Below are 13,950 nucleotides of genomic sequence, written 5' to 3' on the forward strand. Positions count from 1 at the left end.
GAGCAAGTTTTAACAGAAGGGTCAGCATTAAAGCTTTCTAAAATTCTACCAATGAATTTACCATAGGGAATTGAGAAGTTTCAGAGACTCCCACTTAGTTGACCTGAGTCCTGTTGCCATGAGAACTTGATGAAACATTGAGCAAGAACAGCGAGCAAGAAATACATCTGAAGATATCGCAGAACACAACACTCTTTGTATAGAACTTTGGCTCAGTCTTATTAAACATATACTGGCTCAACTTGCTCTCATTTGAATTGACAAAGCAAGAAGTATTCAGCACAATTTTAGGCTGCTCAAATATCATCATCTATCAGGAAAAACACATTAACATTTCAAGCAATACGCATATAAACAACATTTTAAAATAATTAATTTCTGACATTAAAACAGTTGTTTTGACTCACTGCATCAAAGACACAAAAAGTGCTGAAAAGAAGTGTTTACCTCAGCTTAAAAGCTGAAAATTTTTCTGGAAAATGTATTTACTTGGATCTTTTTTGATTTTAGAAGAATCCACAATTATTCGAGACTGTTTCAGTACTGTAATATAAGATACACTGCTTGACAAATCTAACCATAATAAAGTCATTACCTTATAAAGAAAGAACATTCAAAAGCTGTTGCAGGGAAACAACAAAGAGCTTAGATAATTTCATGACATTCATCCAGGAATATAGCTTTAAAAAAAAATATTCCTTTCTTGTTGAAGGAATAAACCATTGCAAATTTTGCTCACAGTGAAGTTTGGCTTTGCAATTACACTGTTCAGCACAGTAAGTTGAACAACCTTTTACATCCCAAAGGTAACAGCAAACTGCCTTGCAGCATAGCTCTGGTTGGAAACCTCAGGACTGGACTCCCAGTGGAAGTTTGGACATGGTTAACTAATGTAATCTAGGAAACACCTGCAAAAGTAATCTTTAGAATGGTGATAGCAAAGTTTCTGGTGTATATATAAGTACATGGAAAAATTGCTTCAATAAATGAAAGTTTTAAGAAATTTGAAGAAAAATCAACACTGGATGCAGGAAACTTGGTAGCATAAAACTGAAATACTTGTACTTAATTATCTGCTACTTTTAACATGATTTACTATCCCATTACTTCTTCTGTTTAAATTGTGGGATGAAAATGTTTTGATGCATCTATTCAAAAAATACTGAGCAGAACACACCACAGGCATTCAGAGTTTATAAAAATCTAGTGAAGCTTCATGACATCTAATTCTTCATTTGGGTTTGTGTCTGCCCTTACTTTACTTCATACACATCTCTGAGTTTATTTGTGCAGTTTTCTGCAATTCTTTTTAACAAGTTATTAGAAGAAGAATAACTTCATAAATTAGTTGAGTAGTGGGAAGGGCAAATTCAAGTTTACTTGAATCTATTTAGCTGAAAAAAGATCACTAATTTTAGGCAAGAAAAAAGCACCACCAAATGCTTAATTTATCAATTATATCAACTACTTGCATTTATAGGAATTTTTAATAATTTTTAAATAGCATTAATCCTACTTTGTTCTAAATTAGATGAGTTTTAACTTTAGCACCAGTAACAACAGCATACACAAGCATTTGATTCCAACTTAGCAATTGCTTATGCAAGCCTACTCACCCCTGCCAGACATTTTTCCAGTGTATCCAAGATAATCAGCTGAGATAGATATAAATTCTTTTCAGCAGTTTCTCCAAATATTCTCTAGAAGTAGAAAGGACATGGATTCATCTGAGACACAGAAATTTGACTTGTAATGCATTAACGTAGCAAAGTGGTACAATAGGTTATTGCTCCTTTACTGCTCTGGTTTTGAGCTTAGAAAGCAAGCAGCAAAAATTAGATTAAAATAGGAATGAAAACCTTATCACTGAAGAAATATCTTTGTCCAGTCTGCAATGTTAAATCTAATAAGGAACAAACAGTTACCGCAAAGTAAGACTGGAGGTACACTGCAGCCCCTTATCTTCATCAGGCCTGTGATTTATACAGAAATGAAGGTTATTTCTTTTCAGAAACTATTCTGGTATCAATTACTGCTGACTTTTCCAATTATGTATTCCATTGCCAACATCTTAATAGAACCGATGTTATAACAAATCTGTATCGACAAGCTTATCAGAGTGCTGCAAAATTTAGCACAGACCACAGGAAGAAACACATGAGACCCTCCAAAAAGATGCCACACTTTAGACACAGGATGAAGGCAGAATTCCATCAGGTGTTTAAGCTAGCACCCAATTTTACTACCAACAATAGTGACTAATTCCAGCAATATTAAGACAGCAAAATAAAGCAGAAAAGATTTAGCCAAAAAAACATTGGTACTATTGCCTACACATGTAGAAGCCACCCAAAGGAAGCTGTATTTTAAACCACAGGAGAGGTTAGCTCAACTAAGTCTAAGTTTCAGCAGAGTGCAAACCCTCAAGACTTTCTTCTAAACTAAGACTATTATGGCAGTCTACCGGTCTGTTTTGTTTCAGCTGTAGAAGTCTTTCAAAAATATTGCTGATTCATACAATAGCTCAGTCCATCAAGCATAAAAAAGTTGTCTTACTCCTCAGAGCAAAGCAAATGTTGCCTATTTTAATTGACACATAGCTAGGTCTCTCCTTTCAAAATCTACATATCACATACAGAAATTTCTTTTGACTGTATAGGTCAATAATCTTACACATCAACACATTCCTTCATGCCTATGGAGTTTAATTAAAATAAATTATCTTTCAAAAGGGACTACAGGTAGCTTTAGGCAGCCTGAAATCCCTAGCAGTAGGACAACCTATTTTCTGCCTTTATCAAACTACAAATTTGTAGTGTTTTAGAAGATGCGTATCTCCATGCAAGTGACATCCAAAAGAGCTCACTGAAAACTATCCTACTAAAACCATATAAAAAAAGTACTGCTAGAGTTTGGCCAGTTCTGTTGCCTGTTTGTGGAGATTCCACATGATCACAGCTTCAAAACTCAATGAACTAAACTTTTCTCATGAGAAATCCAAAACCAGACCTTTCATTAAAAAAATAAATCTCAAACTGCATCCTCCTCCTCATAAGGGATTCCTAAACTTTCCATTTACCCAACTTGATGGTAATAGTTATTCTTCTAGAGTTGACACTATGGACCATCCACGCTCATTGTTTTTCTTTTCTAGGTTTCTCTTCTCTTTGGTTCCCCTGAGATCTATTTTAAATGACAATTTTAGTGATGCTGATGAGTCAAGTATTTTGATGGATTTCTGTAATCATTTTATGGTTCCCTTGGAGGCAGAAAACCAGTATGCAGAAGGAAACCATCTACCGAGACACCTGGCTCTGAAGATTTCTCTTTGGGAATTCATATAAAAATCACCTTGAATCTCATCCCTTCACACCAGTCTACTGCCTGCAAGAATCAACATTAAGTGGTTTATTGAGAGGCTGTGATCCGTTAACAATAAACAGAAGAGATGTGTATCACACCCACACATTTTTCATTCATTTTTCTTACACACTAGTAAGGTATCCCTTTGGAGATAGGAGCCTACAGAGGCAGCATTAGGCAGGAGAATCTTCTCAAAGATTTTTCTTAAAAGGTTCTGACTGAAATTAATTCAGTTATTATATTTTTATATATATATAGACATACACAAATGCTAAAGCATCCAAACAGCCTGGAAAATTCAGACAGCCTAAGTTTTTAATCCTTTTCCTTTCTTTTTCCTTTCTTCCTTTTCCAAAAGGATTCCTGGCAGGTCATGCTCTGGCAGGACAGATGGGAGCAGGGGTGGGGGGGCGGAAACTTCCTAGTGCTGCTGCTCAGCAGCTCCTCTGCCCTGCTGCATACCCCCTCTGAAGACTTTGCTAGCACCGCTTCCCTAGATAACTGAAGCACCTTTCCACGCAATGGCAAGCATCCTCCTGGTCATGCTCAGAGCCCCAGCGCAGTATTATTAGGTACCTACACATACCCATGCCTTAGCTAGCCACGTATGTGTTCCCAGTCACAGGCCATTCCTGCGACCAACAAAAAATTCCCCTTCATCACCACCTTCCTTTAGATTTCTCTGACACAACTATCTCACTGCCTTTTATACATAACATAGCTCAGTGCTGATGAACTTTAGCACATAAGGATGAAAAGAAAAAAATTAACTGTAAAAGGCAAGACTAAATTTCAAGTGACTCTCTGTGGATAACAAGCAACAACCATTTCAAAAAATCACGCAACAGTCCAAAATTAAAAAAGCTTACCATGTTATTAACATTTTTTAAGATATTGGTGAGACCACTGATGACCAGGGAAAACTTGTACTTGGAAATGTTTATGAGACATTCCTTGTTGTGCTCCGTACTGACTTTGGTGTGGGTATTCTGCTGGCCAGCCTTTATGGGAAGCTACAAGAAGAGGTAAGTATTACACACTGTTTTATACTGAAATTTACATCTTTACAGATGGGTTAAAAATTTCTGAGACACCAGAAACAACCCTGAAAAACATTCTACAAGAGACAACTACAAACACATTATTATTTCATTTTCTCTACATTCATCTTTCTATTAGCTATCTATAGAACAAAATACTGAAGTTCAACTATTTCTTTTTCTGAAACGAAACTAAACCTCTATTTTGTGATAAATTTTCTACAAACCAAGTGTCAAAGCAATCAAAAGAAGCAGAAAAATGTAAGAGAGAATTCTCAGAAAAAGAGTTTCTTCATTTCAAAAATTGGCTCGTTAAACACCAAAAATCTTCACAAGGCTAATACCTGCAAGAAAAAACCTGCCTCTTGAAACCTGAGAGGAGGTAATATCACAGCAGTTCACAAAACAGGTGAGTCGGAAGGCAATTAACAGTGGTTCGAGTGTCCTCTGCTCCTTCACAGGACAGAGCTGGCTAAGAGGTACAACTGAGTCCCAGGAGGAACCACCACCACCAGCCTCCGCAGGGCCCACAGACTGGGATGAGCTGGGGTCCCCATACAAACACACCCCACTGCTAGCCAGGCAATGAAGTCTCAGCCTCAAACACACTTCAAGCACTGGCAAGCTGAACACAACTTGTGAGCCCCACATTACCCACCCTTGCCCAACACCCAGTGGTAAAAACTAGACTTGAAACGCATCTTTGCCAGGAAAGATAAGATTCAGAGTGACTGCACAAAACTGAGATGTTTCTCCTGCCATGTGAACACTAGGCACTTTGTTTCATGCTGTACCCAAATTCTTCAAGGGTCACAACCGAGTCACTTCCCCTGCATGCTCCTCACAGGGCTGGCCCATTACGAAAATGTAAGGAACGATTCTTCAGAAAAGAATCATTTTACTGAGGATTTCTGTTTTTAAAAAGCAAACAAGGGAACAAGAAAGGAATCAGTATTATCACTTCTTTTTGTAATCCACATGTGCCATTTGTATTTTAAAGCATGACACAGGAATTCACTAGCCAGAGAAACTTCAATTGCTACTACAAGTTTTAATTGCTACTACAATTTTGACTAGAATTATTAATAAGCGTGTATTCTGAAAGACGCTGATAGCTCAGAGTAAATGCCACAAAGTAGTATTTTTGCATTTGCTGGGGGGGGGGGGGGGGGGGGGCGGGGCATTTAAGATGGATTAAAAGAAGGATTCCAAGGAAGTACACTCAGCTTTACAGATGCAAGATGCTTAAAGAGACACCTTCCAGGCTGCGGGCCTCTGCAGACTTGGCAAGGGTACTTCACATACTGTCAGTAGTCACGAACATCTCTGTCAACCATTTAACATTACTAACTTTGCTGATAAAATTTAAAGGCCCATATTTAAATGCTATTAAATGCCCAATTTAAATATGCTAGATGAATTGTATTAAAGAACCCCAAACTTGGAACATATTTTTTTTTCCCCATCAGTTTCAACTGCATCATTAAATGCAGTCTACTTAACATCTTCCATTTGTAGGGAAACGGACCTCTTCAATATAACTATCTCGTTTTCATGCCCAAGTGTAATTTCCTCTCCATATAAACTGCAGTTTGGCTTGGGGTTTAGTACAAAGTCTTTTGGAACTGCAGACTAGGATCAAACTGGCTGGGTTTTTTTCCTAAGAGAATGGTTGACTTAAAAAAAATGACTGAACTTCCGTGCTTGATCACAGAATCATTTAGGTTGGAAATGACCTTTGAGTCCATCAAGCCCAACCACCAGCACTGCCAAGCCCATCACTAACCCACATCCCTAAGCATTGCACCTACGCATTTTTTACACCTGCCAGGATGCTGTTGGCCACCCTGGCACCCTGCTGGCTCACATCGCCCAGCACCCCCAGGTCCTTTCCCACCAGGCACTTTCCAGCTGCTCTTCCCCAACCCTGTAGTGCTGCATGGGGTTGGTGTGACCCACCGGCAGGACCCAGCACCGAGCCTTGTGGACCCTCACACAGCTGGCCTCGGCCCATTAGATCACACAAAAGACCCCACAGCAACAGAAAGGCCCAGGAGGAATGCCTGCTTGCCATTCAGACAGCGGCTCAGGGATCTCTGGCACCAAGCCTTGAACCCAGGGAACCACGCCAAGGGCCTACCCCTCCGTGGGAAGGGCTGATGCTTTTTGCCTGCACAATCTCCTATAGCAACAAGTTCCATAGGGCTATCAAGGTAATTGCCACTTCATTTTGTAATTCTCTTGCAAGTGTTCAGACTGTAATGCTTTAAAACAGTGTGATGCATTTCAATGTGCTCATTTTAAAACTGGAAAAAGCAGAACAAACAGCATTTATGACTCAAGCTTTGTTTTCATCATTGGATGTTATTTTTACAATACATTTTCATAAGTCATTAGTGGAAGATACATACATTTAATTAAAAATTTCACCATTACTAGTACTTTTTATTTGAATTTTCAAGTCTCTGTGCTGACAACAGCAGAAAAGCTCAATATGACTGAGTGATAAAACACTTCAGAAGTGCCTCTCAAAGAAACTGTGTCACAGATTTCCATGCTATAGAAACATTGTATTATATACTTTTAGAGCTTCCTGCCACAACAGCCATTGCAACAAGGTCACCTAGAAGTAAAACTGCTTTCTATACTACCATTCAAAATAGGAAACTATATAAAAAAGGACGTATTAGCACTGATGCTTTGAGTTTTTTTATTTCTCTGCTATTTCCTTTGTGCACTCTGACATGCTGGAGCACTGTAAGTCCCCTAACAGAATGCAGTGCCAGCGCTGAGTGACCAAAAAGAAACTAACTTCTATACAAACATCCACGGATCTAAACATTACAAGAAAAACAGTAGAAAAAAGTTGACATTTTACTTTCATTGCCTTTGATTTTATTTTAGAAAAAAAGAAAGACTGACACAAATGGTTTCCTGTATAGCTTTTATTTGAATTGAAAACAGAAATCAAAGCACAAAGCTTAAATATAACTGGAGCTTCAAACTACGAACGCATGCACCATTTTGAACTCATCCCAGCTTAGCAAAGGGATAGTCCACTACTTGAATTCAGCTGTTTTCACTAGTGAAATAGGAAGCAATAGCCAACAACCTTATAATGACACTGCGCACATGCAACCCACTCTGAGGCATGCTGCCATACACCCTCTCTCCCTCTAATCTAGTTTGACTATGTCTCACAAAGGTATCAAATAAGCTACAGAAGACAAGGAACAATGGCATTTTGGTCTACAATTTGCCTTATTTTACGCAGCAGACAAAGACAAAATAGGTAGATGAAATTGGAACCCTTCCAGTGATCAAATCTTAAATCTTCTAAGATCAATTTTAAAATGACACTGCTGCAAAAGACAACGAAAAGCCATTAAGTAGCTGAGCCTGACAGTTGCAATAATATAGTACAAGACCCGGTGTAGCCTGAACTCAGGACACAAGTCATCTTGTGTATCAGGTATTGCTGAAACAACTAGAAAAGCAAATATATAAGATGAAGCATCAAAAGTATCTACCAGCTTACACCAGCCATGCAAGCTCCCTAGTTGTTAGAACACATCTTTCAACCACATAGACGGTTTAATCCAAACTTTGTTTCCAGAAGTGCATTTCTGACTGAAAAGTAGGAAGCCCTGCTTGGCCCATGTGCAGCTTCTCCCAAATCTGCTACTGCTACAATACCAAAACTGAGCCACTCTCACAAGGTTTACTAAATGCAAAGAGGTAACAAAGCACTATCTGTAGGAGAAAGAGCAACACAGATCATAAGAGATTATTTTCTTTACATTTCCAAAAGGCATATAGTAAGAAGTGAACCTTAGAAATAAGAGATCTGAACCACGTACAAGACAAGACTGTTAAAATTAATCCAGTTGAACTAGTAGCTATTAAAATACTGATTTTAAAAAAGTATTTATTACCTCAAAGATGCAAAATCCCTTCAACTTGCCAAAGTAAAATTAAATTATTCCGTCTTCATGGAAAATGCAAATTAAATCACTAATCACAAATACTGTTAAAAAATTATATCATTTAAGAAAAAAACATGATTAGGCCAACTCACAGATACACAGGATCATAGCACACGGTCAGCTGCTAGCATCTTAGAAAATAATACTAGAACAGCACTTCAAAAGCTTTTTCTACACACAAGCTTGGCATCTGAAAAATTACTGCCCCTAAGCATTAATACGGCATATGTTGTTAACCATTCTACAACAGTGTCTGGCAGCCACAAGTTGTCTGGTCAATTCGCTGTCTACAGTGATATCCAGGAGGCCTGTAATCCTGCTGAAGAAAGAAAAGGCAAAGGTTTTCCTATGCCTAATCACGCCTACCTATCTGTTTCTGGAGATAAAAATGTTTCAGTTTCTTCAAACTTGTGAGACAATAACTTTGCCAATTTGAAAAAAAAAAAAAGGGGGGGGTGTGTGCAAGTAATTGGCTATTCAGAGAAAAAAAGAAAAAATATCTAATGTACTTTCTTAACAAGTTCTTTGCAGTCGAATTTGGCTTTGAAACTTTAAGTAAGTGCTAGTACAGAATTATAAAGCTGTTTGAAGAAGTGGAAAGCATTGCAGTATCTGATAGCACACAAGACTCATCTCTTTGGAAGTGGCCTCAGTTTAGAGACCGATGTACTTATATCCAGAAATCCTTCTTTGATCATAGATGTTAGCAAGAAGAATGGGTGCTTTCCATGTCTGTAGAAGAGATCAGCACCTGTTTCAGGTATCCTCTAGTCTGATGCAATAAGGTATGATCTTTTGCTAAATGTACACGGACAACACTAATAGGCTTGAATGTCTGTAAGCTATTCCACTCAGTCCTGACACAGGCTAACATTAAATCACAGATTTTATTTTATCACCTGTAATTAATGAACACAAAGTTTAATAATCTCTCTTTAGTAAAAAACAGTATTTAATCTTCTTTTCAGCAGTTATGGAGCAAACAAGTGCTTCATCACTTCAAAGTCACTATTTCAACTTTTTTGTGCAAGATATAACATTGCAGAACATTAAAAATTCAAAATCTGACAGATAAACATAGTCTGCCATAGGATTCAGAATGATAGCTGTTGAAATCACTATCCTGACAAACCTCTTGATGCAGACAGAAGTCACTACCCAACCATGCACAGGTACCCTGCAATTCAGCACTTTCAAGATTCAGCTTCACAGTGGTGGCAGACTGCAGAACCCTCACTGCATCCTCTCCCCCATGAAAAGCACATTTGGAGAGGGGAAGGTGGAAGACAGATCCCCGGGAATACACCTCAGGGAAGGAAATTCTCCGTTTGTCTACAATGGGCTCATCATTTTCAGTAAGCATCTTGAAATGTCGGAGTGCATCTGAGCCTTGTGCCTTTGATTCAGGTTCAGGAGAAAGTAACAAACGTAACATCTAGGAAAAAAAAATCCCTAGTGCCATCCCTAACAGCATAGAAATCTACCTCACTTTCCCCTTTCAAACAGTTTCTTGGAACTTCTTTAGCAGACTGCAACACAGAGACTGGTGAGACAGAAAATACACACAGCACTCCTCTATCCTCAGCACCAGTACTGTCAGAACCAGATACAAATCTCTTTTAAAAAGTCAACAGGCATCTTCCAACTATAAACATGCACTGCATCACCTTCTACAGAAGCATTATTTAGTAGAAGGATCTCACAACTAAGCCTTCAGAAGAATATGGAACTCGGAAAATATTTTACACAGGTTGCTCTAAAACAATATTTTCAAAAGGGTAACTAAAAGTTGGTGCTGTGAACAAATGAATATTTACCCATACTGTTAACACAAACTGTTGTGTTAAGTAAGGACAAAACATCTGACACTTTTCAGCAGCTCATTAATGGACTCAGGTAACATCTGTTGCATGTGGGCCATTCCTTCACCTGTTCTTTAGGACACCATCTGTGTGTAGTACAGCACTTCGTTTGGAAATACATTACGCACACAGTTTTAGAAAGATATGATCAAAGCTGCTTCAGGTTTACATTAGCAAAAGATGAAACAGCACACTTGTGCTTAAGAGCAGTGTTATAGCTTGTTTCGGATCTTAGCTCCTGTGGAGATCTGTTTCAGACAGAGCAGCTGTGGAAAAAAGTTACATCTTCTGCACAGACCAGCCTTACCTTACAGCAAGATATCATTTCACTTGGGGAGCACAGTCAGCAGAACTCATGGGAAATACTTTAAAACACATCTTATTACTACTACCGATTTCTTAACACGCGAAGATGAAAAACAGTTCTGAAGAACACAAAGCTGGTACTTGCAAGGCAGTGCTTTTTCACATCTCTGATTCTATACAGATTTTAAATGCTGCAGAGAGAACCACCAGGAGGAAGGAATATTCGCTTTAATATCTTTTAATGAAAGTAAGAATAGAACATCGCTACGGGCTTTCAGTTTTTACAAAAGCTTTCTTAACTGAAGGCAGTAATACCTCATAAACTACAAATGAGGAGCCTAAACCATAATCGACATAATAAAGGGCTTCTTTCATTAAAGCATATCATAATCACTTAAGTTGCCACAAGTTTATACAGGACTAATACCTTTTACTATACCTGATAGTTTTAAAACAGTCTAGATTTAAATGGTTTAGGCCATAAGGCTTCTCAGACTGTGCTTAGAACTATTTCACTACTCTATCAGCCTTCCCATGATTTCAGCCTGTAACACATTTAAAAATACTGTAAAAGTACAGTACACAGAACTGTAAGTAAACATTTCCATAGGAAAAGAGAGATAATTTTATTTTATTGATGAATATTTATATTCATCAATAAAATGGGGGGGTATATATATAAACAAATATAAAATGTCATTTATATGAAACCACAGAGAACTTCACTAAAACAGTCTAGCCTCTTTGTGCTACTGCAGCCTAATTCTATTCTGCTCACTGAAAGTTTTGAAAAATATAGTAACTAGTCCTACATACAAAATCAAAGAGATTTCATATGTGCTGTATGACAAATGTGATCTAGCCTCACATGTACCATCACCAGTTTCTTTCTGCACCAGCTGAAACCTTCAGGCACCCTTCAAGGGTAGCTCAAAGAAGAGTGCATTGCAGCAATTGTAATCTCAGAAGTGAGCGCAGCTGGGTAAGACCAGCAGTATATTTGAAAAATGTATTCAGTGAGCCAGTCAATGGTTAATTCATAAAACTATGCTTGCCAGTCATTTTAGGCCCACAGAATTGTACACACAAAAGCAGATTTTAGTTAAAGCAGCATTTATAACAATAAACAAGAGCAGACAAGAACAGACTGGTTTGCACTGATTTTTCTTGTTTTCAATACAGATTAGCATTCCCTTAGTTTGTTGTTTCATCTGTCTTAAAATGAATTCAACTGCTTAGCAAATGAATGAAAAGCATGTCTACATCTATAAATTTTCGTGAGATGATTACATTTTCCTCCTTTGTGAAGGAAGGAACGTTGAAAAATTGTCTTCTCCCACGCAGAAAAAAAACAAAACTAAACAACCCACAACCAACAAGAGCTCGCCTGCCTTATTCAAACATACTGATGATACAGTGAGTGGTGGCTCCCTCAGTGCTGAATCAAGAGGTCCTGCACTTAGAAGGGCAGCCATAATACGTAAAAACTCAAAAATGCATTCTCACCATTAAAATAACATGCGCATATTCAGTATATTTTTAATGAAGTATGAACCTGATGCTCAAATGAGCAGTCTAAAATGTAACAAGTAGATAATTTAATAACCACATGACTAGCCAATAATGACACAGATGTAAGGAGTTAGAAGAAACACATAAACATCACCATTGACTGACAACGTATTTAGTAGTATTGATAGCATCACGATAACCTAGCATTTTGGTGTTCAGGTAAGAACAGTCACCACTCCACTGCGAAGATCACTGTCAGACTGGGCAAGGCAGAGGAAATGAAGTATCAAAAGCAAACAAAATTAAGAACCCTGAGCTGAAATTAACAAATGAGAAAACTTCTCACAAAAAAAGTAAGAGATTAACATCTCATCCTTGCTTAACTGCTTCATCCAATAATACAATATTTAAATTTTTTAAAAATTGCACTGGAAACCAATCAAAATCTTGTGAATAGCACCTATCACGCAGGCCACACCATGACTACAACCGGCAATACTGCATTTGATGTACTCTATCCCTGCAACTCCAGTATTTTAGCATCTCAAAAATCTGAACAGCCTTCTTCCTATCAAGAGAGGATTCCTCCCATACACCTATCTGTAATTATCCCCAAAAAGGTATAGAAAAATAGTTCTGTTTAAGAAGCTGAGGTTCCTAAGTCCTAGCAGATGTTGGCAAGCCCAGTTCCACAATATACATAACAAAGCAAATGACAAAGCCTAGGGCCTTTTAACACCAATAACAAAGAAGCATTTTCTTGCATTATTGGGAGCATAATCAGTACCATGCCTTTTAAGCTTATGGAAAAAACGATCTATGACTCAAGATAAGGGGGGAATAAGTTAACTATGCAAATATGCCTAAAATGTATTGGAAAAATCTGCATCATTTTCATGTCAAAAGACAAAGTTTGATATTTTCCTTTTTTTAAAGAAACTTCACTTACAGCAGCTTTAATATAAACGTAAAAAGGAACAGCTTATTTCTATTCAACCAGGCCACAGTCTTTCTGCAGGTTGTTAAAAGCCAAGCATCACCAAGAGGGACATATGATTACAAGGCAGGTGAACAAAATTCCATCTACAGAACCAGCTTAGTGTTTCTGATAGCTGTTATACCAAACAGGGTCTCAGAGAGCTGTCTCTTGTGTGACACAAAGGCTGTACTCACAGTCTAGCAAAATGAGACAGACAACACAGAAACTGATCATTCAGCCTAAATTGAGCTCACACGCGTCAGGAAAGCATCTTGGGAGTGAAAATGCAAAGCCTAAGCACTAAGCTTAGCCCCACTGAGAAAGTCATGCCACCTAATCCCTGTAAGCAGTTTCTGCATGCGGATCACAGAAATACAAAGTCTAAGGCCAACAAATCTCTCTTCCTTCCATTCAGAAAATTTTTCTCCAAACTACGAGTGCTGACTTCTGTAAGGAGAAGTAAATATTTGTCACTGTACCAACACTGGCTGGAAAACCCTCTTCATCCCATGCAACTATGCTCCCAGCGATGGGGATGAAATCTCCCTCTGACACCCACAGTTACACTATGGGGAACAAGGTAGAATCGCCCCATCAGTTCCACGCAGTCCTCCTTAACCCCACTCGTGGGGCTTTACCTCCCTTCTGGCGAGCAAGACGGTGCAAAGCGAGGAAGTAAATTCCACAGGAATGTCTACGAAAAGGAAACACACTTTTGGAAGAGGTGGGAGAGCAGCGGCGAGGCGGAACCGGGCATCTCACCGCCCCGCTCGCTGCACCGAGCCGAGGGCTCCGCCACTGCCCCAGCGCAGGCTGGCACCGGGGAGGCCTCCCCCCAGCGCGGCGGGACCCCGCTGCAGAGCGCCGGGAAGCAGCAGGTTGGCCGGCGGGGGATACCAGGC

At 38.7% G+C, this 13,950-nt stretch overlaps 1 protein-coding gene across 9 annotated transcripts in view; it reads right to left on the reverse strand.

Annotated features, from left to right (window-relative positions):
- Positions 1-13,950, reverse strand: part of NF1 (neurofibromin 1) — a 114,013-nt gene that overhangs the window by 92,583 nt on the left and 7,480 nt on the right. For 8 of the 9 annotated variants that reach the window (XM_080374168.1, XM_080374167.1, XM_080374170.1 and 5 more), the window contains exons 2-3: positions 4,233-4,376; positions 1,617-1,700 (exon numbers count right to left, since the gene is read on the reverse strand). In XM_080374168.1, coding sequence (XP_080230294.1) covers positions 1,617-1,700; positions 4,233-4,376 — 228 coding nt within the window. Of the gene's footprint in view, positions 1-447; positions 1,584-1,616; positions 1,701-4,232; positions 4,377-13,950 lie in introns of those variants that run through there. The other variant, XM_080374169.1, reaches the window with a different exon arrangement.

Source organism: Falco punctatus, assembly GCF_963210335.1.
Source record: "Falco punctatus genome assembly, chromosome: 1".
Classification (NCBI taxonomy): domain Eukaryota; kingdom Metazoa; phylum Chordata; class Aves; order Falconiformes; family Falconidae; genus Falco; species Falco punctatus.